At 33.1% G+C, this 24,642-nt stretch overlaps 1 protein-coding gene across 1 annotated transcript; it reads right to left on the reverse strand.

Annotated features, from left to right (window-relative positions):
- Positions 1-538: 538 nt before the first annotated feature.
- LOC129222025 (PWWP domain-containing protein 2A-like) lies at positions 539-23,335 on the reverse strand. Its single transcript, XM_054856445.1, has 2 exons — positions 23,160-23,335; positions 539-2,785 (listed from the first exon to the last, which is right to left on the reverse strand). Exons 1-2 carry the CDS (start codon positions 23,333-23,335, stop codon positions 976-978), a joined length of 1,986 nt encoding a protein of 661 aa, XP_054712420.1. The 3' UTR covers positions 539-975.
- Positions 23,336-24,642: the final 1,307 nt, after the last annotated feature.

Consider the following 24,642-nt stretch of genomic DNA (forward strand, 5'->3'; position numbering starts at 1 on the left):
CAAAGCTGATATGATATTAATATCAAAAGGGCAGCCACTGAAAAAATACTAAAAATGAAAAAGTGGTTAAAATTGGGAATAAATTCTTTTTACTCAATATATTATTGTATGAAACTAAGATTTTCTGCACAGACATATGATTGCAATGAGTTAAAATTAAAATTTTATAGCAATATATCACTTTTTTTTACAGCACTCCAATGCATGAAAGACTCATTTTCAAATGATCAAGATCATTTTCCAGCAAAGATCGGCAATTAAAAAGATGCTTGCTTGTGAACAATAGTAATGGAAATAAAAAATTTCTTTATGCAGTTAATATCTTGAACACAATGTTTTTTTCACTCTGATCACAGTAAGTCTGACAAATATACAAACAAGACTCCAATAACATTTCAAACATTGTACTCATAAGAAACTGACAAGTTCTGCTACTAATTATCAGTGCTAATTCATTGAAAAATACAAATTTATATCATTCATATATATATAATAAATATAGAAATTTGAAGCTATTCTACTAAGCTCATCAAAACTTTATACATTGAAGTGTGAATAAATATGTTCCAAGAAAACAAAACAAGAAATGGCTTTAACAAAAAGAGAGAGGTACCTTTTAAAATCATTTTCCTGTCATTAGTTCATACAACACTTGTACAAACGATAAAAACACTAATCAAGCTAAAAATTTCAAAATCTTTTGCTGCATTAATGTTGCTTTTATCACCTATATTATCAGCACAAAAACACTTATTTCTTACAACACGAACACTTTCAGCAATGATCACTAGCATGATTTCACACTCATCGAGAATATTTAAGTAATGCAACGAAATTAATTCGTTAATGACATTAAAAAAGAAGTAACAGTGCAGAGATAGCAGAACATTAAGAAAGCACAAAATAATTGCACTAAAGCTATAACTCGCATCATAACCAGATGCAAATTTAAAAACAGCTAGATATAAACCTATGCTATGAAGCCACTAGACTTAAATCAGTAGCTATGTCTTTGTGTGGTAGCTGAGCCTCATGCATTGCTTGTTTTATAGCTTCTTTATAAGGTCCCCTTTTCTTTTTATTAAACCTAATTTTAAAATCGTCTAGAAATGGTGTTAGCTGGTTGCAAGGCATATAAGACGATGTTGATGATCCAAACCACGAAACGTGGGCTTGTTGACTAAGCATTGCTCCATTGTCCCTTTGTGAAACAGTCAATGCAAGGACCTTTCCTGGCCACCATGGGAAGCCATGAATCTTTCCCCACACAATATCACCAACAGCCATTTCTCGACCAAGGTCCAAAACACATTTTTTCACATTATGCGTGCTTATCCTCATCATTAGAGGTTTTACTTTGTCCATGTCCCTGAGAGGAGAGGAATGCTTCGGAAAGTCCGGAACATCTCCGTAGTCACTTCCAGAGCCAGAACATATGCTGATGTTGCTCGCCGTACTAACATCGCTGGCTACCGAGTCTTCTTCTATAGAGTATTTAGGACTACAACGCATATAAGCTTTGGCATTGAGGCGTTTTAAACTAATAGAAAGTTTTTGATGGAGACATTTGCTTTTGACCTCTTCAAAGACATTAGCAGGTTTGTTCAGTTCGCCAGGAACATTAATGTCTCCAGCAAAATTAGTTCTTAAGCACCAACCATCATTGCCATTTGTATTGAACACATTTCTGGTATCTGTATTTTCCAAGTCATACTTCTCAGAATCAGCATCCCCATTTTTGTGCTTACGTTTCTTTTTGACTTTATGCTTGTGATGATGATGCTTTTCTTTATCTGCAGGATGTGCATCCCCATTCTCATTGCTAGGACTTAAAACTGTAGTCGTAGGAGAATTGGACTGAATCAGAGTTCGTTTTTGAGCTTCCTTTTTGGCTTTCTTCAAAGCTTTCTTAGCAGCTTTTGCACTGGCAAATTTTTTAGCATTGTAATTGGAATTTTCTTGTAAGGACCAATTGCTATCTTCTTCAGTATCACTAGCATTCTTTATTCTGGCAGGGATTTTCAAAACTGTATCTTTGCCTTGAGGATTTGCAAAAGAAATTTTAATCACAGGACTTGTTTTTGCTAAACCTGGCTTAGAAGCTGCTGAATTACCACCATTGGGATTTTCACTTTCTTCTGTTTTTAAGGCATCAATCCTTTTAAGTTTCTCTGTAGGAGCAGGTGAATCAGAATTTTCAAGTTCTGTAGACTTTCGCTTTCTTAAAACCATCTTTTCACTTTTTAATTTTGATAAAATAAAGTCAGTAGGTTTTGATTCAACAGGTTCATGTACAGAGTCAGTTTTAGAGTCTACTGAACTGATAGCATCAGCAGAGGCACCAACAGTTTTTTCAGAAGGGTCCGTTTTTGTACTACGTGTTGCTATTCTTTGATTCAGATTTGTTGCACTACCCGTATTAGCACCAGTTCCTACAGCAGACTGTAGGTTTTTATTGCTGTTGCGTGTCACTACACCACAAACAACCTTTTTTTGATTTGGATCATTGTCATTAAAAACTTCTTTACAATGTGAACACAGAACTTTGCGCGGCCGTAACCTCCTCATTCGTACACTTTTATCTTTGGCATTGCGAGCAAATGGACGAAAAGGTCCAAAGAAAAACTGAGATGATCCAGGCGGAATTTGATAATATGTATGCCTTTGTTTCAATGCGTATAATTTATCTGTTTTCTCTTCAGTTCCTTCTCCATTGGGGGTAGCACCCATTTCTTCCTCCTTAGGAACAACAGGTGCAGGTGGAACAATTCCATAAGGTGCATTCCTGAAAAGTAAATGAACATCAAATAAATAAGAGCATAAAATAACTAATTACAGACATTGAATTGAAATTTGATGGATACACAAAATTCCATGACACTTTTCTTTTCTTTCTTCTCAGGATTCAAGCTTTTATCTTTTTAACACAAGCTTTTGTTTTTCTTCAATGCTTATAAATTAAGTAAAACAATTATGAAAAAATGCAAAATTTCAGAAAATTTTGAAATCTATTTTTTCAGTTTTTCCCGAGCAAAAAAGGAAAATATTATTAATTACAAAATATGATGTTCTTCAATATAGATAATTTCCCCCTAGCAAAACTTAAAAATCCCCAGATATTTAAAAATATATGCAGTCTATTTAATTTTTTCTCTTTCTAACTATCAGTAATTTTCAACTTCAAAGTACCAAAAATAATAATAATTAGTCAAATCATCATTCGTCAGTTAATTTTGAATAGGGTGTGGTTTTTACGAATTGTTAAATCAATTTTTTGACAAATTAGTGTTTGTGTGTGTAAATTGTTAGCTTTTAAAGAGGAAGTTGTCTCTTTTGCTATAAAAAATTCATTGCATGCAATAATGTACATGCATATGTACACACACACATTAAGTGAAAATGTATTAACATTTTAACTTAAACTTTTCCACAGAATGATGTTATTGATATAATTCAGCCCAGTGTATACATTTACAGTTTTATTGAGAAAAGTAGCATTAATTCTTTGGTGCACTGGGACATTAAATTACCTTGAAGCAAGCATAAAAATTAAAAGTGTTTTGCTGCCAGTAAAATAAAATATTTAAACAAAAGACCATTGGTACACAAAGATTATAGATGTCTGAATGCGTTACTTTGTGCAAGAAATGACAAAATTTTCAGTTTTCCCCAAGTGGAAATAAACTAATTTAGAAGAAAAAAAAAACCACAGTCCCCCCCCCCCCAAAAAAAAACTCATTTTTCGTTTCCATCTCTAGTTATGAACACAAAAACATGGTTCTTGCTGTTCAGTAGAAAGATTAAAAAAGCATTATCTGATAAATAGACTGCGAAGTGAAAGTTGCAGAAGTTCTCAAAAGGCAAATTTGAAATAAAAGGATTGCCTTCGAAAGTTTATACACCAGAAACCAAAGCTTATTTTCTCCAAAAAAGTATCTTTTTTAATTCGCTTCATTAATATTAATTAACTTCATGTCATACAAATTATAATTGAATACATTTGACCAAACAAGTTGAAAGCAATTATACATTAAAAGCTTTAGGGTAGATAGATATAACATAACCTAAATTGAAATGACAGAGTAAAATAATTTTTAAAAAATATATGATAATATGAACTATTTTCCTATACAACTCAAAACTATCCGCAAGTATGAAAAACTATATAGAGGGTAGATAACATTTTTTAGTAAGATAATGTATTTAGTTATCAATTATGCATTCATGAAAGTCCAACCTCTCCCCCCCCCCCAAGCAGAAAAGTTTTCATTATTTTATCTGCAAATTTTTAAGACAACCAATGTTATTGATATTAATTAAGGATTACCAGCACACATCTGCACTGCATCAAATGTATCTGCCCAGCAGTGAATGCATCAGTGCATGGTGTTCATCATGTCAGACAATAAATTCTCACCTCCGTTACCTACACACAAAATGTGATTCCTCATTAACCCATGGCAGTAATGACATCAAATTTTATTTTCCACGATACAAGATAGCCCCCATGTTTATTTTCAGCCATAAAGAAGTTGTGAAGTTTTGTCGAAAAACAAGAAGATAAATTTGCTTTAAAAACTAAGTGTGGTTATTGTGACTTCTCACCTCTGTGAACTTGAATTTCAGGGATATAAATTAATGTAAAAAAAGAAGTGAACATGATGGCATATGCTTAACATGTGCAGATTGTAGCAACGAAGAAAAAACATATTTCCCTGAAAAATGTATCCATTAGACATGCCTATATTAAAGGAAAATTCCTCACCTCTGTGAATCTCATTTCCATGACAGACCTTATCAATATCATTATTGCTGAGGAGAAAATAAATGATGGAGGGGAAATACATCAATCTTTGGCATTTGAACAAAATTATAAATTGCCAGTATATTCTCAAATTTACTAAATACTATTTTTTAACACACATTTGAACTAAAAGGATAACTACTAATTAAGCCGTACTTTAATTAAGAGAGTTTAATATTAAATTCTCACCAATCATTAAAATAGCTCATTGTTTGCACAATTAACAAAATTACTACTTTGATATTAAATTGTCCTCGATTTTTAGACATTAAAAGTTTTTTCCTTTTTTTTTAAATTTCCGCAAACAAGGCATTTTTTATTATTTTTATTTATGAGTAAAATAATTGGAACTTAGCTGGGCCATTGTTTATGGTTACTTCTAGTAGGTAACCCTTTCATGTAAGAATGAAAAAATAAATAAATAAAAAGATTCAAAATTGAAAAATATTTGCTTTCAAAATTTACATTTTCTGGAGAATGACCCATAGGCAGGGCATAGATTGAAATATTAATTCCTTTTTATGAAATTTTCGCGTTTTTTTTATTGTAACCTAAGATGCATACAACATTAGAAATTTAATTTGAAAATCAAATCCTCATATAAATAATAGTCGATGATCATGTAACCTGTGTGTTTCAACAAGGAAACTTGCGCCACGGCATGATAATTTGATAATGTGTTTTGGTAATGTTTAACATACAGGGAAAGGCTTTATTGTGACAAGGCTGAACTCGATCCGGTAACTTAATTGCTTTACTGGTAAGACTGTCATTTCAGGGGAATGAAGAAACGAAAAAGCCGTCAATGATGAACGCTATCTACTGGAGTTAGGGTTAAAATGTCAACCATCAAAACATCATCAAACAGGCAATGGCTTTGTTCAAATGTTGAAGCAATTTTCACCCATCATACCATGACGAGCGACTTTCTAGTTATCCAATAGTTGCGATTTTTAAAGCGAGATTACTTAAAAATCCCATTTTTGAAAAAATTAAAAAGAATTAGTTTATTCTCCTTTAATGTTTAACAAGTGGATGTTGATCAAATCCTGTGCTTTCAATTTTTGAAAACACAGAGAAGAGTGAGAGAGAGTTTTGAGAGAAAAAAAAGCTTTTTTGCTTAGTCAAAAAAACTTTTCTTGAGAGGGGCGGTCCCCCTTTCCCCTCGCGGGTGACACCTCAACTTAATTTCAGAGTTTATAAAAATTGAAGTATTTTAATTCTGAAAAATTTCCCCAATAATAAATCTTAAATTTTATCTTAAAAATTTCAGCAAAAATATTGCACTATATTGCAGAGAGAGGGCGGGTGCATGCACGTCTGGAGCAAATTTTCCTCAAAATGTGGCGGTATGCAGCTTTGTACGAATAGCTTTTATTATGTATACCTACATTTCTTGGCTCAATTTTTAATTTTAATTTTATTGGCAGCTTCAGAACTAACATTAATATCAAGATTTTTGGATTAAATACAATTATTGAGTGTTGTAACCAATAAATCACGTACTAATTTTATTTTGTACTTTTCAGTGATAACCAAGCTTTCTTCGATAAAGTTTTTAGATTTGAAAAAACATTTACATTTTATCGGATCTTTTGGATTTGCGCTTTCGTGCAGGGTTGGCCGGATTGGACCCAATTGGGTTGGACCCAATGGGTTTTTTTGAAAAAACCCATTTAAAAAAACCCATTATTTTACCCACTTTTGGGTTTTTTAAAATTTTCTGAGAATTTTTTTAAAAAATTAATTAATTTAAATACTTTTACAATTTAAACTCCTTTTTTAATTGTTCTTCACCACAGACAATGGACATAAAAATGAATTTTGAACTTTAATAGCATTTCTTAACTCTTAACGGCATTAAAAAAATACTTCAAATATTTTAAATAATTATATTTAACTTTTTTCTTTAACTGGTCAAAAATAACTCAAATTATCTTAACTAAGTCCTGTCACGTCTGATTTTCTCAATATTTATAGATTGTACCTACTCGAGCTAAAAGCTAAAAAGCTTTCATGTGAATTATTTTCTGCAAACCAACACGTCACAAATCTCGAATAAACAAGGTATATCTTTTAGAAATTAACAGGTTTTACAAACGGTCGGACAGAAAACAGAATAGGATATACAGTATTTTCATTATCTTACGAAAAAGTTTAATATTTCTTACTCTGTACATAGAAATAGAAAAACGGGCAACATAAAGTTCAAAGAAATGTCTTGATTAAGCTGGAATTCAGTAAAACGGGATTCAAACTACGTGAGGTTCTACAGTAGTTTTGCATAATAAAATGAAATACAATAAAGTAAAATGCAAAAAAAAAAAAAAAGTAGTAATTAAAAGCGAACAAACAAACAATAGATTTATCACTCGAGAAGTAACTTTGCCTTAACTGTTGGTAATCATGGAAACTAAAAAATCTGAAACTTCACTACATTTGGGCTTTGTAGTCTTTTTTACTTTTCTTCAGAAAATGCTGAATTTTTCAGCTTTTTTTACCCAAGACATTTTTGTTCTTTGTCCATATACTTATGCTACAATATGCTACAAGTACCCCACATTTTTCCTAAAAAAAGACAAAAAAACCCACATTTCTTTTAAAAAACCCAGCTTTAGTTGGGTTTTTTTGGGTTTTATTTAAAAAAAACACAAAAAACCCTGGGTCCATGGGCTTTTTTAAAAAAACCCGGGTTTTTGCCAACCCTGCTTTCGTGCCAACACTTATTTGAACTAACCATGCACCCTCAGAAGTTTCTCGACTTGCTCAAGGGATACATACATTTCTTTTACTATTTTTTAACCGGGATCGAGGTAAAAATATATCATTATTCTTATTTGAAAGCGATTTTTTAGAAAATGACAGTTGCTATCAGTTAAATAAAGTTAGAAAATAAGCAAACTAGGAAACGGTGTAGGTAGCTGTTACAGAAAGTTCGATAAACAATCAAGCCAGCTGGTTGCAATATTGACAGTGATCATCTTATTAGTAGGCTTATACATGTAATTTAATTATTTCGTAGTCATTTTTTTAAAAAATGCAAGGAGAGTTAGTGAAAATTAAAGAAAAAAGAAAGATACCCATAGTCGGAGTCGGCATGTTTTCGAACAACTCCAACTCCTTTACGTCAAAATCAGTTCGACTCTGACTCCACAGCCCTGCCAATAAGTAACCAACAGGGTTTCCGCTACGGTCGCATTTTTCGCATAATGCGAAAACACTATCTGAATTGCAAAAATAAAGCAATGCATTTTCGCTTTTTTGCTCAAATAAAAAAATAAATTCGTTTTTTAAATAAAGAAGAAATGTATGATAATAGAGAGGAAGCATGCATAGCGATAATCAACTTAATCTTTTTTAAATCTTAGCTAAGATGTTAAAGCTACGATTAAGTTCAATAACTATTAGTCTTATCCAGCATTATGTCCCCTGAATGACTGCTTTATTAGGAGGAGGGGACTGCAACATTCTAAACACCAATCATGTTTTCTTTTTTTTTATTTTATGTTTTAAAAAAATAGCTGTTGTACTTATTTCTTCAAAGATGTCACAGATAAAATATGAATTTTATTTTGAACTGGAGATGAAGCACACTGAGGCATATATAAATATATGAGAATGTGTAACATTTTAGCATTTTGCTAACATTTTCCCCTCAATTTTAGCTTTTATTCTAAAGAACTTTTGAACCCAGCTTAAACACTGGTAACCAATCACCCTTAATTCAAGAATTCTACTATAACCTTTTTCCTATTATCATCTATCACTCTACAAATATTGTAAATCACTAAAAACTCCATCAAAAGTTTCTTTAGTAAGAGTCACTTCCAATAATTCTGAAGTTATTTTTTTCCCCTGAAAGTTGTGAGATTGAAAATTCCTACTCTAACACTGTAGAAAATGTTTTCATCTACTACTTTAAAATTTTAAGAATTATTTGAATATTAGGAATAACCTAAGCATCACTAAAAATGTAAGATTGAATTTAATGAATAAAAATCAGTAAAATATTTTATTATTCTTAAAAATGAAAAATATTGGTATGTTTCCAGGGCCCAATACAGGCTGATTTTGCTACCGTTTTTCGGTACCTTCACAAAAACCTTATTTTGAAATCGGCACTTTCACAAAAATCATGTAATAAAATCAGTAGTTTCACAAAAACATCGAAAATTTCACAAAAATTTGCATTTTAAAATATAAAATTTGTTTCTCTATTTAAAACAAAATATACTCACGAAATAAAATTATAAGCAGGTTTATATGAACAATCGCTTAAATAGAAACCTTTTTGTAGTATTTTGACTAATTTTTAGCTGTTTCACACCAAAGTGTATTTATGCAATATTATCGCAATCTTTAAACATCTGCTTTAAGGAACCGTTTTTCTCATAATTTCCTATATTGTACACAGTGCATAGACCATTAAACTGAAATTACGATAGTATTTTTCGTACTTCTGAGGTTTTCAGCTCCCCCCCCCCCCCCCAAAAAAAAAAAACTTAAAAATAATACTAGATGACATTTATACTTTTCGAACTAAAATTTCACTTGTTCCACTACTTCTTTTACAAAAATTAGGATTCATCTAAAATTTCACAAAAACAATGCTGATAAAAAAAAAATCTTTCACAAAAATAGAATGATGCAATACTTTCACAAAAATAGGTAGCGAGAAAAAAATCCTGGATTGGCCCCTGGTTTCATAATTAGGGATGTACTGAACATTAGGCATATTGCCTATTGAGCAAACATCAAATTCTTGGTTTCGCCAAATACCTTCACATTTAGCGCAACGGAATAGTAAACACATTTAAGTATCAACAATTGACAAAAAACATAGTTTTTAAAGTTACACCATAAGTAAGTAGTGCAATAGAACACAATTAATTCAAATTGTTGTTTTTCTTATACAGTAGACCCTCGTTTTACGCGGGTTTATTTTACACGGTTTCGATTATACACGGTTTAAGATTTAACACCTTTATTTTATGTGGATGAGCTTTGGTTTTACGTAGATGTGGCAATGCAAACGGAAAATTTTTTCCCCTCTTTCAAAATCCAAACTCTTAAGATTAGATTACTCGTAATTAACTGCATTTTGACATGCTAATAATCGAGCTTGGGCCACTGGAGACATTTCATGCGATTGGTTCCAGAGCTCTTTCCAGAAGTAAATTTATTAAACTCACACAGTTCAGAACTCACTGGAAGAAGAGCTTTTAGGACTGACAAAGGAGGCCAAAACCAAGGATACCTATGTTGGTGACGCTTGACGCAAAACCAAAAAAGTTCACATTGAAAATTTTGAACCATTCCAAGACAATAGAAATGATCTTTCTGATTTGCTCGTGAAGGAAGATTCTATCATAGAAATGAAGCAAGTGATCATGGATACTTTAATGCTCTGCAAAGAATTACAAAGAAAAATTCTTAATGACTGCCAAAATACTATCATAGCCAGCTCCTCTTTATAAACTGAACAAGAAATTAATTTATGTTTTCTTTGTATATGTTGTGCATAAAAGTCGATATAAGTACAGTCGGACCTCCATATATGGAAGTACTAAATTGTTGGAAAAAAATTCGATATATAGAAATTTCGATATATAGAAACGATCTTATTTTGTCCTAAAAGTCTCCTAAAACATTAAAATTGAAACTAATTTACGTGTATGAAATCCAATTTCAAATTAATACGAACATCGGATTAAATAAAAGTTAATAATTTAAAAAAATAAAAGAAATTACATTTTTACGCCTTCATACATACATCTTCATTCTTCTTCAATTCAACTTGATGCGCAACATTACAGGATTTTCGTTTTGACAATGTAATCGAAAGAAAAGTAAAAAATCAATCTACCTTATTTTTGAATGATTTTTACTGCAGCTAAAATGACTAGAAATGCTAATCAACAGACAAAAGGGAGAACTTGAAACTGATTTTACAATGTTACCGGTTACAACTAAGATTTGAAATAAACTTGAGGGAATTTAAGAACTTCAGAACGAACCAACGACCTATCTACACATCCCTCAACCTCAGATTCCTTATGAGTTTCGTAGCAACCTTAAGTGAATATAATTTTCTCCCCTAACCTTCATTTTTCATGAGACAAAGTCTAAATTGGAAAAAAAAACCTACAAATGTCTCGAAAAAAATTCGATATATAGAGATTTTTTCGATATATAGAAACAGGTTTTCTATATAATGAACATAGAAATTTGCTGGAATTTCGATGTATAGAAAATTTCGATATGTAGAAGTTCGATATATGGAGGTTCGACTGTATATACATTAAACTTATTATACAATTAGTGATCACAAGAATGAAGTATTTTGTAATCTACGGAAACAAACCTCTATTTTAACAATATTATTAGGACTCAATTTACGCTGCATTTCCGTATAGAACGTAACCCCAGAGTAAAATGAGGGGTCTACTGTACTATTACGTTCAAAGAATTTTTTAATGTAAGAGAAAAAACACTCAAATGTTGTTAAATTTTGTTGCTGTTCAATTTTTCTTAAATCTTAGGATACAAACACATCACAATCACCCCTCCCCCCTCCCTTTGAAGAAAAAATAAAAAAAACTTGGCAATGTTTGAATAATTGATTCTTTCAATTTTGATAAAATTATTTATGAGAAACTATAGAGAATAAGATGACAGAAAATCACTTGAATAAATTATGATTCATTAGACGGCTAGTATGGGGGAATGGGGCAAAGGGGGCAATTGCTCCTCACTTTCAGAAGTAAAGAAGCTTTGTATTTTTCTACTTTCAATTTAGATCGAAAAATGATAAATGAGATCCGTAAACCACAAGTCGAATGTTTTGATTTCAAGTTTACATTTTTTTTCCTGGAGCAAATCAATTGAACCAAGATGAAAGTTGTGGCAAAACATCAAAACCTGTCTAAGTCCAAATCCGTTTTTGTAAGAAGCCATAAAAAAAAGTTGAGTAATACAAAATTATCATTTGTTCCTAACTTATTTTATAACTCAGAGGCTCATTTCATGACCTTGGACAGAATGTGGGATGCGGGTGTTGCCGGATTGGGGGAAATTTTCCCATTTTGGGGAACTCTTGTGCTCTGAGGGGGAAATTTTGGGGAAATGGGTTTTGAGGGGAATTTTTTATGGGGAAAAATTTTTTCTTGGGGAAATAAAACTGAGGGGAAAAAAAACACCTCAGGAAAAAAAGAATTTTTTCAGTATTTAAATTCGCATCTTTACATCTGGTAGTTACATCGTTTGTATCATACAGCGTTGGTTTAGCTTTGCTCAACTTGATGGAATTCGCATTATGTGGAATATTATGATATGGAATTCGTATTAATGTTCTGTGTGAGTAACTAGTTGATATGTGAAACGGGTAAAAATAAGTGAGTGTGATGAAGAATGTCCTTGGATAAATATATTTATACAAAACTCATAGTTAAATGTACATACAGAAGCAGAGTAATAAATGCGAGTATAAAAAATAATATTCGGTTATTTCTTTTCTCTTTCTTTTCTCTCGGTCAGGCGCTTGTATTTATAAAGACAAAAAAAAAGGGAAAAATAAAAAAAAACAAAAGTTTATTTATTTTATGAAAACATTAGTGGAAAAATAAATTTTGAATTTGGGGAATTTTGATAGAAAACATCGTTTTTAGGGGAAAAGTTGGAAGGAAAGAGGGGAAATCTGGATTTGTGACCTTCTGGCAACACTGTGTGAGAGGCTCCTATCAAAATGTTTTCGGTGCCAAGCCCTATACTTCAATTCACCTTGTTAAATTTAGATTTCTTATAAAAGCACGGATCCAAAGGGGGCTATTGGGATGATCAATACCCCCCCCCCCCAAGAAAAAAAAGGGGTTGAAATTTCGAAAAAGGCCGCCTTTTTTTTTTTGCTTCTCCCTAACATTACAAAAAATTGTCTGCAATTGTTTTTCTTTTTTGTTTGTTTTTTAATTCCAAAACTCCCCCCCCCCCCTCCAGGGAGTAATTCTTAAATCATTCCCACTTCCCATCTGTACATCCAGTGGCGGAGAACTCGAACAAAGTGGGGGGGAGGGGTTAACTTAGGTTAAAGTGGAGGTCACTGTTTGATAGAGTTTTATCTTTTTTTTAAAGACTCTCATCCTTGGGGGGAGGGGGGGGACTGACACCCCTGTTTAAACAATATGAAATTTTCTCTTCCTCCCTCTCAATAAGTATAATAAAAATAAAATAAAAATACATAAATGTAGGGGAAAGGGGGATACATGTGAATACGGTGTGTTTCACTAGGATAACACCAAGCAAAAAATCATGAAAAATTCTCAAGTAGTGGCAGTACCAGTCCTACTTCTTAGCCAAACTTTTAAAGCAATGAGTCAGTTGATGTTTCTGTGGTGACAACTTCTTTGTTTTATTAAGCGTTATATGTAATTTATATATGTCTTCCTCACGTGAAAACAAATTTTGAACTAAAAAGCTAAACTTAATTATTGCAAAATATTTTTGATTATTCAAGTAAATTTATGACTAAGTTTTTTAATTAAAATAAGTATCTCCCCCATGTTTATCTGATGCGCTCTAGTAAATCCCCAAAAACACTTTGGGCTCCCCTACTATCATGTTTAAAAACAATTTTGAAAAAAAAAAAAATCCCAAACTTTCCATCTTTTTTCCTCATGACAACATACATTGTTTAAACTTTATTTTTTAGCAATTTCCAAGGGAGAGCTTTCGAACACTTCCTATCCAAAAATAGTCTAAAATTGCTTTCAGTTTCAAAAAATATTTTGAAGGGAACGAGTAAACCCTGAATCTTTTATTTCCTACTGCTAACAAACAAATCTGGAATCGGGATTTTAGGACGTCACTTTCGAAAAACTTCGGAGCAGCGTCGCCTAATTTCCTTTTTTGTGGTAAGGAGAGCTTCAACAAAAGCAAAAGGGTGCATCGAAATGAGAACGTGTCACACTCGAAAAAGCAACAGGGCGCTGGGCTCTGCCCAAAAAATGGTAAAGTCACAACTAGCACAGTAAAAAGTGGGGTTGCACCGGAGCCCAAATAAATAAATAAACCTGCTGTATTACCCTCATCATCAGAACAGTTAAAAAGTCCCACCCCATTGTGCGTCGGGTTTCGGAATGGGGGCATTTAAAAATTGCTCCTTTCGTGTATTTTTTCGGAATTTTCAGAGTGCATTTTAGTGGGAATATTATTTCATGCAAAATTTAAAACATTAAAATAGGGGTGTTTATTGACCAAGAACGATGGCGGAATCGCCTAATGCTACAGAACCCCCCCTCCCCCCAACCCCCAAAAAAATGAATTAATACTCCTAAAACACACCCTAACTGAATCAACTTTCGCTGGAATCGGGATCTACCTAGGCACTAGCCTACGATAAAATTGTCGCTTCCGAAGTTTGAATGCTTTTGGGATATTTTTAGGGAACTGAAATCAAATTCGAAGCTGGAATATTCCTATTAAGTACCATTTTTTAAAGAGGATAATGTTATTTTTTGACAAAAAAGAAATCGATTTTTTAGTTATTTCTATAACTTCTACATAATGAAGTAACGTTTAAAGAATATTCAGTAAAATTGCCATAAATTTTTGTTGAGAAATGAGCCGTTGACAGCGATTCTCCGATGGCTCCTCAAAGAAAAAAGGGATTCAGTGCAGTGCCCCCCTTAACTCATCACTGGATCATCTGAAAATAAAAAAAAAAAAAGATTTTAATAAGCTTCGGCTGGTAACAACGTGGAGTTTGTTCTCTTTCCCTTATTTTTAATGCACTTTGAAGTCGAAATATCGATCTTTCACCAAAAAATTTTAACATTTTGCTATTTCAAAACTTAAAATTGAGAAAAAAAAAAAGAAAAGCGACGTTGTTATCTGCACCAAATTTTAAACTATTAAAATTATTTCGGTTTTTTGGTTTCAGATGATCCAGTGATCAGTCATAGGAGTCACAGCAACGAAACTTTTTTTTGCTTTGACACGTCTGCGGATAATCGCTGTCAACGTTCATTTCTTTATAAAAACTAATAAAAATTTCAGAGAATGTTCTTCAAATGTAACTTTATTATGGTAGTAATTTTTGAAATAAATACTAAATAAGAACTATGTCATCAAAACAAATTACCGAAAAGATGCTTTTTCTTTTGTTTGCATTAACTTCACTCCCCTCCCCTCTGAAGTTTTTTATTTTCCTTACGGCATAATTTACGTTGTCAAAAGATATAACTCACACAAGTCTGTCACACAGATTTTTTCTCTACCAAACATGAAAGGGGCCATTAATTACGTAATGGTTCCGAGGGGGAGGGAGGATTGGAAAAATCTCTACATTTCTTTAATTAGGAGGGGGGGAGCAAATCCATTCAGGTGATACTTTCCAACTCGATATTTTTATATCAGAAATCGCGCGGTCAGGTGGTTTAGCAGAATCGTATATCATTTGCGTCTGCAAGGTAAAAACGTACTGCTTTTTACTGGTTTTACAAAAAAATAAATAGCGTAAAATATAATTAAAATATCGCACTATGTATGGCATGTTTTATTTTCAATTAGTATCGCATCATATGCGAAAAAAAAAAAATGCTGGAAAAACATTCAGTCTCTAGATCAGTGGTTCCCCACCTTTTTCTCCTTGCAAAATCCGAAAGAGAATGGCGAACCCCCAATGCAATAAGTAACAAGAAGAAAAAAAAAATAAATAATCACACGCACAGGGGAGAATATTTGGGAGAATTTTTTAGTAATAGTACAAGAACGAAAACATAATTTCAAAATGTAAAAGTACAAACCTTTCAAGAAACTAAAATAATAGCCTGAATATAGTGCAGCTCTTGCCAATTGAGCTGTGACTTTGACTATGTTTACTTGTTTTAGGGGAGTTTAGTGAAAAATAGACGTGTTATTGGCTCGGATTTTAGTTGGAATATTTTTAAAAAACTATTAAACCGAAACAAGGTAAACATTGTCAGAGTCGGAGCTCAACTTCTCAGAGCATCATAATACTAATCCAAAAGAAATTTTACAAAGAACGAACCGAACACCCAGTGATTATTCTTCGTTGAGATTCAGTTAACTTTGCAAAAACTCTTAACGGGATAGTTATGGAATAAAGAAACCCAATGTTTGGTTGAAATATCTGTCAGTTTTACTCTCACGTTATAGTGCCGTTAAGTTCAGCAAAAGTTAAGTCTTATTCTGACACAAGAGATGCCTAAAATAAATCTCGATGAGTAGTGAATCAGTTATGACCGATACGAAGGCGGCTAATGCAACTTGTTGATCTTGGGTACTTAAAACCTTTCATCGAAAGTCTGAGTGAAGTAAGAAACACGTAAATAATTTATGAATAAAAAACGCTTGTACCTAAGACTTCATCTCAAATAGCAAGCATGTTAAAATTCCGCCATTACAATTATTTTCGCGGACCCCCTTTATAACTCTCGCGAACCCCTAGGTTTTCGCGAATCACCGGTTGGGGATCGATGGTCTAGACTAAATGATCTGAATTGATCTCGTTTTAACTGTTTTAATTTATTTTCTTTAAAATTAATTAAAAACCTGTCTATCATTATATTAATATTGCTATTGGTTTTTAGATTGTTTAACTCATTTATGTCTAAAATTATTCATAAACTTACTTATAACTACTGATAAATGATATTAAAAAGACCATTATATTATTAGATATTTATCTAATAATATAAGGTAATTTGTAGTTGATAGCAGTAAAATAGTATAACTGATCTGTTGAAAAGTGAAAATCTTTGATTTACGTCAAACTGAGAGTTTTAGTGCAACTTATCCTTTTCTAACATCATTTTATTCTTTGGAGAAACACGAACCGGATTTTTACGTAAGAATTAGAAGGAGGGGTTTGAAAAATCTTACGTACCCTTATATGTGGGTGGGAGGGGGGGGGGGGGTCCAAATTGCCAAAATCATCCTTACGTAAATAATGAATAGCCCCTAAACGCTGAGAAATATATTATCTTGTATGTATATGGCTCCTAAAATGTTTTTACTGACTCCGAAGAATTTCTAATTTTTGTCGAACTTCGTGAATGACCAAAACTAAAACTTGTCGGAGGGGTTTTTTTTTAATTTCTCACATAATGTGATTTGTAGAAGTTTTTTTTGTTTAGTAGATAAGGGCGTGCGCATCCCACGGTCGATGAGAGGCCATGTAAGCATAGTCGGGAAACCATGGAAGGGCCCTGTTCGGCACCGGAAAAAAATAATTTTTATAAGTTTCATAGAGGGGCTTAACTGACAAGGACACACTTTGGCTTTCGACGACCCTGATCCATTTCCACAATATCAATAGAATACGATGGCGCATCTCCCGCCACCCCAAATATTACGGATAATCCCAAAACCAGAATTCCACAAAAAACGAAGAAAATACCCCTAAACACAACCTTTCTCGGGCATGGGCGACTCGTACCAAGGGGGGGAAACTACCATCTCACTTCCAAAAGTGAAGGGGTCTTGCCCCCTCACTTTTTCAGAGTTAAAAAATGAAAGATTGAAAAATGATTTTTTACTCAATGAATTGATTTATTTCACGACAATTAAAGCTAAATATTCCTAATAAATGGGGCTTCGCTCTTGTTATTTCATAAGGATCGAACTTAGAAATGAAAGGGAATATTCAATGGGTGGCCATTCGTTCTGAATTATGATGCCACATTCCGCATTTTTGAGAAGTCATTTGATCATTAATGATAAAATTCAAATTTGTAGCACAATTTCACAGAAAGAAAAAAGCTTTAAGGATTCAGCCCCTCAATCCCTTCACACATCTTTTGACCCCCCCCCCCCCCCCCACTTTTTTTTTTTGTCCTCCTGCCTCCTATGTTCGCGGACATCCCTGCAATAGAGTTTTTTCTTTTTTTTTCTTTTTCTTTCATGTTCAAGATTTTCATCTGTTGTCAGAGCACGAGAAGTATGATGTTTATTGGCTTTTAAGCTGCCCTCTTTCTTCTAATTGAAAAAAAAAAAAGGCATAATAAATTCCAGACCCGATTTAAATGCGAGGAAATCTTTTGATAACTGTTTGCGCCCCCCTCCCCCTCCCAGGTTTCTAGTTTCTAAAATCACTATGTAAGTGGTAATTCCACTAAACGAATTATAAGTATAGGGGAAGGAGAGGGGGGAGCTTCTCTTTTTGAGAAAATTAAAATTTTGATCATCCTTGGCTTCTTCCTTTTCCATCCGTACCTCTAACGCAAGGACGGATAAGGTCCCCTCCTTGAGCCGAGATAAAAGAACCTGCTCTGCCTAGGCTATTTTCCACAAAAAAAAGCACAATTTTAGACGATATTTAATGATGTTACAAAAGGGTATTTCGGGGTCTCTCACGGATAACTTTTAAAATCAAAAACATGATAATAAGCCATCATTGGTATCGTTCGTGTAAGAAGAAGGGATGGGGTCAGGGACTTTCCCGCAACAATTATCGATTTTAAAGTTCAAAGAGAGCGATTTTAGATTATTTTTAGTATACGCACATAAATATAGACAGTACCTACATTTGTGTTGCAGTGTCAGGATAGATAGTAAGGGGTAAGTAATAAAAACCAATCACCCCTCCTTTGAAGATTTTCTGGATCCACCCTTGCTCTAACAGCTTCCATGTTTGAAATATAGGTTTGTGGGTTTGATAAATGCATCATGTAGGTTATATTGTATTTTATATAGCCTACATACATTCTAGTAAAAAAATAATATTCGCAGTTTCACTTAATACCTAAGACAAAAACGTGAAAGCATGATAAATTTCCTGATAAAGTATCAGTAAGAACTGCACGTGCACATACTTCATTTAATTGAAATAAAATAAAAATAAACATAAGTTATTGAGAGGGGTTGAAAATGTTGGTTTTGTTGAATGTGTCCTTTAAAGTAAAAGCTCCCACTTTTCTGTCCTGTAAAACGGGTCGGTAAAGTCCATGTCTACCGGTAAGTGGCCGAGTGGGTCTCTGCAATGCTTTTGGGGCATTGGGGCCCCGCACTTCGATCAGTGTTATAAAGCACGAATAGGCTGGCGTTGAGTTGGACATTACACACAAAAACTAAACAAACGAGATTTTGCACGTTCATTTTCCTCCAAATATTTTATTCATTGATGCTCCAGTTTTTTGCAAAAATGAGACTCGTAAACCACAAGTAGAATGTTTTAATTTCAGGTTAATATTCTTTTTTTCTCCTGGAGCAAATCAATTGAACGTTGCAGAAGCCGGCAAACCCTCAAAAAATTTTAAAATCTAAATTCGTCTTTTGTAGTAGTTATAAATTAAGTTTAGTTATAAAAAATTTTGCATCCTTTGTTTTAAGTTATTTTGTAACTCAGAGGCTTATTACATGGCCTTGCACAGAATGCTGCGAGGCTCCTCTCAATACTGTTTCCGTGCCAAGCTCTATTCTTCAGTTCATCTAGTTAAAATTAGGGCTCTTTTCCGAGCACGGATCCAAGGAAGGCTACTGAGGTTTATCAACTCCCCCCCCCCAAAAAAAAAGGTTTGAAATTTCGAAAAAGGCCGCCCTTCTTTTCCCATTTAATGGGGAAGACCACCGTTCCTTCAATCATCGAAGATCCCTAAAACTTCGTTTTTTGATCTTCAACCTTGAAAACTTTGCGAGGGAAGCTCAGAACGCTATTCTTTACCCTACGTCAAGGTGGTCTACATTTGAGTTTTTAGGATTTTAACACCAAAAAATGATTTTAAATTGCGTTTTTAGAACTTCAATTTCGAAAACTTTCCTATGTATGTTCCGATCCTCGTTCCTGCTCCGTAACGTTATGAAATCAGCAGCTTGCCTACAATGGGTTCGTTTCCAAAATTTTAAAAGTACTTTTTTTCTGAAAGAGCATGCTTAAAAACATAAGATCTAACCATTTTTTAAATAATTTGTTTAAGTTTAATATTTTTAAAAAAATTAATTAAATCGGTGCGTTTTCATTGTTTACGCTTCTGTCGATGACATCACAAATGATGAAATGCCATTCCGTGTTGCCATGCACAGAGCAAAATATTTAATTCGCATTTTTACTCACGCGTATTGGCAACGATATGGTTGATAGCAAGCGTAGAACGCAATATTTAATTCGCTTCTTGATTATCATAACGTGGAAACGCGGTAGAAAGATGAGCAAAAGTGCATCATTTGTGACGTCCTCAAGACTACGCCTTGTTTGAAAAATCGGACATTTTAAAAAATTAATTAAAAAATAACTGTAGGGAAAATGAAAGTATTTTCTGGGTCCATGTTTTTTTTTTTTTTTTTTTTGCCTATTCTATCAATATCAGTGTTTAAAAGTACTACTTTTGACTGAAGGAAACAACCCCATTGCGTTTGTAAGACTTCAATGTCAAAAAAAAAAAAAAAATCCGGAGAACAGCCGCCCTGGCCCCTAGCTTGTTTTCCCGTATTCAGGCCCCTACTTTAAAAATTTTCAAAGGGGGGGGGCAAAGGGTTTATGTTCCAACATATTTTAGAGGGAAAAACAACAAAAAATGCGTAATTTCATTATTTTTCTACAGGTCCGGGGGGGGGGGGTCCATTGCCCCCCTCCCTTATTGCCCAAATGACGAGCCTGCCCCTATTTCCTAACATCATTGATGATCATTCAAAACTGCGTTTTTGGAATTTCAGTTTTAAAAAATAGGAAGTGGATTGTTATTAAATCACCCAGTCGTCTCTCCGTAATATCACAAAAAAATCATTTAAAATTGTGTTTTTGGAATCTCGATCGGAACATTTCAGGGGGAGAATTCTGAGCCCCACGCGTTCTTCTAACGTCATCAAAGACAATCACAATTTTAATGCTTCAAGTAGCAAGAGATCAAATCGGTATTCTAGGTTTGTCCATTATGAGGCTAAATTATACAGGAGAATCAGGCCCGTCATTTTAAGTTTTCCAGAGGGTTTAAAGGGTATTATATATATATATACTCAAGGGGGGTTAAAGGGTATATATATATATTCAATGCATGTTCTGGAAAAAAAAATACAATACAGTCAAAATGCATTTTATATAATTTTTTTTAATCCATGGTAGGATCAGTTAACCCTTTCCCCTGATCTCCCAAATGACGGCACTCTGATGAGAATTATACGAGTATATCAAAGGAATAAGAAGCTAACTTTTATCAAGATGAAGATGGCTACAAATCTTTTTATGAAAGGTCCGTCTGTGACCTTCAAAAAAAAAAAGGGTAAATAGATTCCCGAAAGAAAAATACATAATGGGAGATCAAATTCATACAGCTCCATCCCCTCCACCCACTATTTTTAAATCTGGCCCTAGCCCTCCTCTCCAGTGGCGGATACAAGGAGAGGGTCATGATCTCCCCCCCCCCCCCCATAAACCGTCGAGAATATTATCCTTCCACGCAAGCACTTGATGAATAAAATTTCAGTAATTTTTTTAATTCATTAATAAGTAAATATTTGAAATATTGCTGCTTTTTCTTGCTTATATGAAATTAATTAGTAACTTTTATACTCTACTAAGTGCCTTATTCCTGACCGATTTGGTGCTTTTTATTGATCCCCAAGCTGTTTCAGAAATTTTTCGTACCAAAACCGTAAGTTCATGGCAGGGGGGGGGGGGGCTCAAAATGGTAGTATGTACCCGCCCCCTGCCTCTCATCTGTTCTCTACCTACTGACTAATCTTTTACGCCTTTTTTTTTTTTTTTTTTGCACCTAATTTACCAAAATATAAATGTACTTCTACCAAAAATTTGTACTTCATAAATTATGTTCAAATCATGTCATTGTAAGACATAATACTGGTGCAGAACAGAGAACAGTCCTTAAAGAGGGGTCTGGAGAGGACAATTACCCCCACCCCTTCCTTTGCATTCAGAGACATAACGTAGAGTATATAGCTTGTATATTTTGTGTGAATATTTCGTTTTTTATTCAATATGTAATCACTGTTGTGTATAAACCCTGCAATCCCCCCCCCCTATGCGGAAATTACGGGCCTATTATGATGTGCAAAGAAACTAACAGGTTTGGTGAACGTTTTCGAAGATTCAAGTGCTTCCCCCCCCCCCCCCAACAAATTGATTTTTTAAGAAAAGTGCACTCAAAGTTAAAATAATATCCATGGGAATTTTCTGACCTTAGTTAAAACTAAAATCTTATCTTTATAGAGACGGAAGATAGTAAAGAATTAGCTCTTTAATAAAATTTTAAACGCGAGCCAAACATTTCGCGATAGGTAACAAATCACTACAAGCGAGAACCACGCCCACATATATATAAATAGATTAATTTCTCAAAGCCAAGGGGTGCAATCGCTCCCTCTTGACCCCCCAAAATGACAGGTCAGAATACTAAAATATATACATAGTATTTAGATAGCGTTCAATAAAATATTTACGTTTAGAAATTACATAGTCTAACGAAATAGCAAAAGTGTGTATTACATTGAGAGAAATCATACCATAGGTCATTTTATATTCATGGGAATATTATAGTTCATTGAAACATTTTTTTTTAAAGGGCAACACAACAAAACAATTGTTTAAAAGGAATTTTACACAAAACAGTTATTAAAATATAATTCTCTTTCACTTAGAACAAAGCACTAAATGTAAATGTTAGTGCTCAGTACGTATTATTTTTATATATAATGGGTGTACACATAATATCTTAATACTCCAGAAAGGATTTTAGGAATAAAATAATATTTAAAATCGATCTAATAGAGAAATACGTTCAGCTAGTATTAAAGCAGGAGCGAAGATTTTAATTTAATATTCAGTCAAAATACTCAAACAACACGACAAATAGATACTTCGATAAACGATTTTCATTAAACATTAATAGCAATTTAACAATATGCTTAAATAAAGTCAATAGGATTTTTGTTTTAGAGCTATATAAGATGTTGTTAAACTCACATGCAGTTAAAATGGACGAACTGAACGTACACAGACATAAAAATCCTATTTTTAAACTATAAAAAGAGACTATTAAACTCTTAAAACATAGCATATACATGTCAGAAACGTGAAAAATACAGCTTTAAAAAATATTTTTCAATAGTTCAAAGAGGTTTGAAGCATAAAAAAAGAGTATTTATGTAACCATAGTTACACACAATTCCACACCTAATTCAAAACATCAATTTTTTTAAATATCACTAAAAATACCAAGTATTATACATCAATGGGTTCGTAAAAATATATATAATTTATTGACACAATCATTTAAAAGATTGGAAAAGATGCGAAGCCGTAGTAGAGAGCAACAGCACATCACATATAACAAGCACATGAAAATTTATGAAATTATAAATTAACATTATTATTAAGAAAATTGCTTACTTTTTCGTTATATCCAGTAAAGCTCCTTGAAATAATTTATTTCCTATTTTGAAAGACACAACCAGAACATCAATTAGGGCATCTTCAACAAACACTAAAATTTTTGTCCCCTTCAATTTTGTGACATCAGAGTACGTTTCGGTCGCCATTTCTGATATGCTAGGCTTACCCTCCATGGCTTTGGAAGGTAGGCGAAGACGAAGAAGCCAACTGCGCTTGCGCAGAAGCAAATCCTCCGAATCCTTTTTTGAAGCTTAAAAAACATAAATTCCTTGCTTTCTTTTGCGATAAACACAGTCCCATAATAAAATATGAACATTCAGCTTCATAAGCATATACTTTTCAATACCTAACATGGGAAATCTAGCGCTAACAACACTGAAATTAAAAATCTCTCCCCAAAGAGCCACGTTCGCAAACTCTTATTCGTTCTAGGAGCCGCATTAGTTTTTCTTTCCCACGCTAAAGAGGCTAGGCTTAATGCTGCGCTCGTCAAAGTTCTTAAAATACGATCAATGTTTTTAGACAGATTTTAGCTTCTAATTAAATTGAGAATTTATAAGCATTCAAATTAGAAACTATCTGTTGTCCTTTAAGGGTCATATGCTCAAAATATAAAGTTACAGGCTTCTTCATTTTTACTGAGTATAGACTTAAATGCAGTGGGAGAAAATAGAGCTGTGAACATGTTTGTTTGACGCCATTTTGAGCGATTTCTGCTAGCTGTAAATAACTGGTGTTAGATCTCCGATCCGTATTTGTTATGTTTGTAGCTTAATGAGAATTTTATGACCTCTGTAAGCTAATAATCCATTCAAAACTGAGTTTTAATGAATGAATTTTAAAGCTGAGTTTTAATAGACTATCTACGCATAAGAGTCCTTGAACAAATATTATTTCTCATCGGTACAAGTGCAAAAACTCACGAAATTCACTTAATTTCTTTAAAGTTCTATCTAAGAGGCACATTTCATCATCTTTTTTACTAAATTAATGGGGAAAATAATCATTTAAGATTAATCTTCCTTTTTTGTAAATATTGGTTTAATGTAGCATTTTGACAATGTATTCAATACATTTTATATAAAAAATACAAGTGAAATAGGATACTTCTTGAAACAGTTCGGAACTGCTCTGTTTTTTCTATACGTAATGGTAAGATTACGATTTTTAAAAGTCCGATTTCAATCAGGTTTGAAATTAATTGGACCTTTTAACTTCAAGAAATATGAGGAAAAAAGTAAGAAATTCAGAATGGTGTTTTAGAAGTTTTATTTTTAATATATTTCTCGCAGAAGAAAAGATTTTCGACACCCTAATATTTTTATACAATATCCATATTTCGCCTGAAAATCTCAATAGAAAGTTTAACTTGTATTCATAGTTTTTATAGTACACAAAATAAAATAACAGGGAAAAATAAAAAATTAAACTTTGAAAAATTTTAAATCCGTATTTGCAATAAGAAGGTTTTTAAACTTAT

This window comes from Uloborus diversus, chromosome 1, assembly GCF_026930045.1.
Source record: "Uloborus diversus isolate 005 chromosome 1, Udiv.v.3.1, whole genome shotgun sequence".
Classification (NCBI taxonomy): Eukaryota; Metazoa; Arthropoda; class Arachnida; order Araneae; family Uloboridae; genus Uloborus; species Uloborus diversus.

Coding starts and splice junctions, on each gene's coding strand:
- LOC129222025 (XM_054856445.1), bottom strand. CDS start 23,335: ATGGAGGGTAAGCCTAGCATATCAGAAATGGCGACCGAAACGTACTCT. Junction 2,786..23,159: donor TTACTGGATATAACGAAAAA/GTAAGCAATTTT, acceptor TTTACTTTTCAG/GAATGCACCTTATGGAATTG.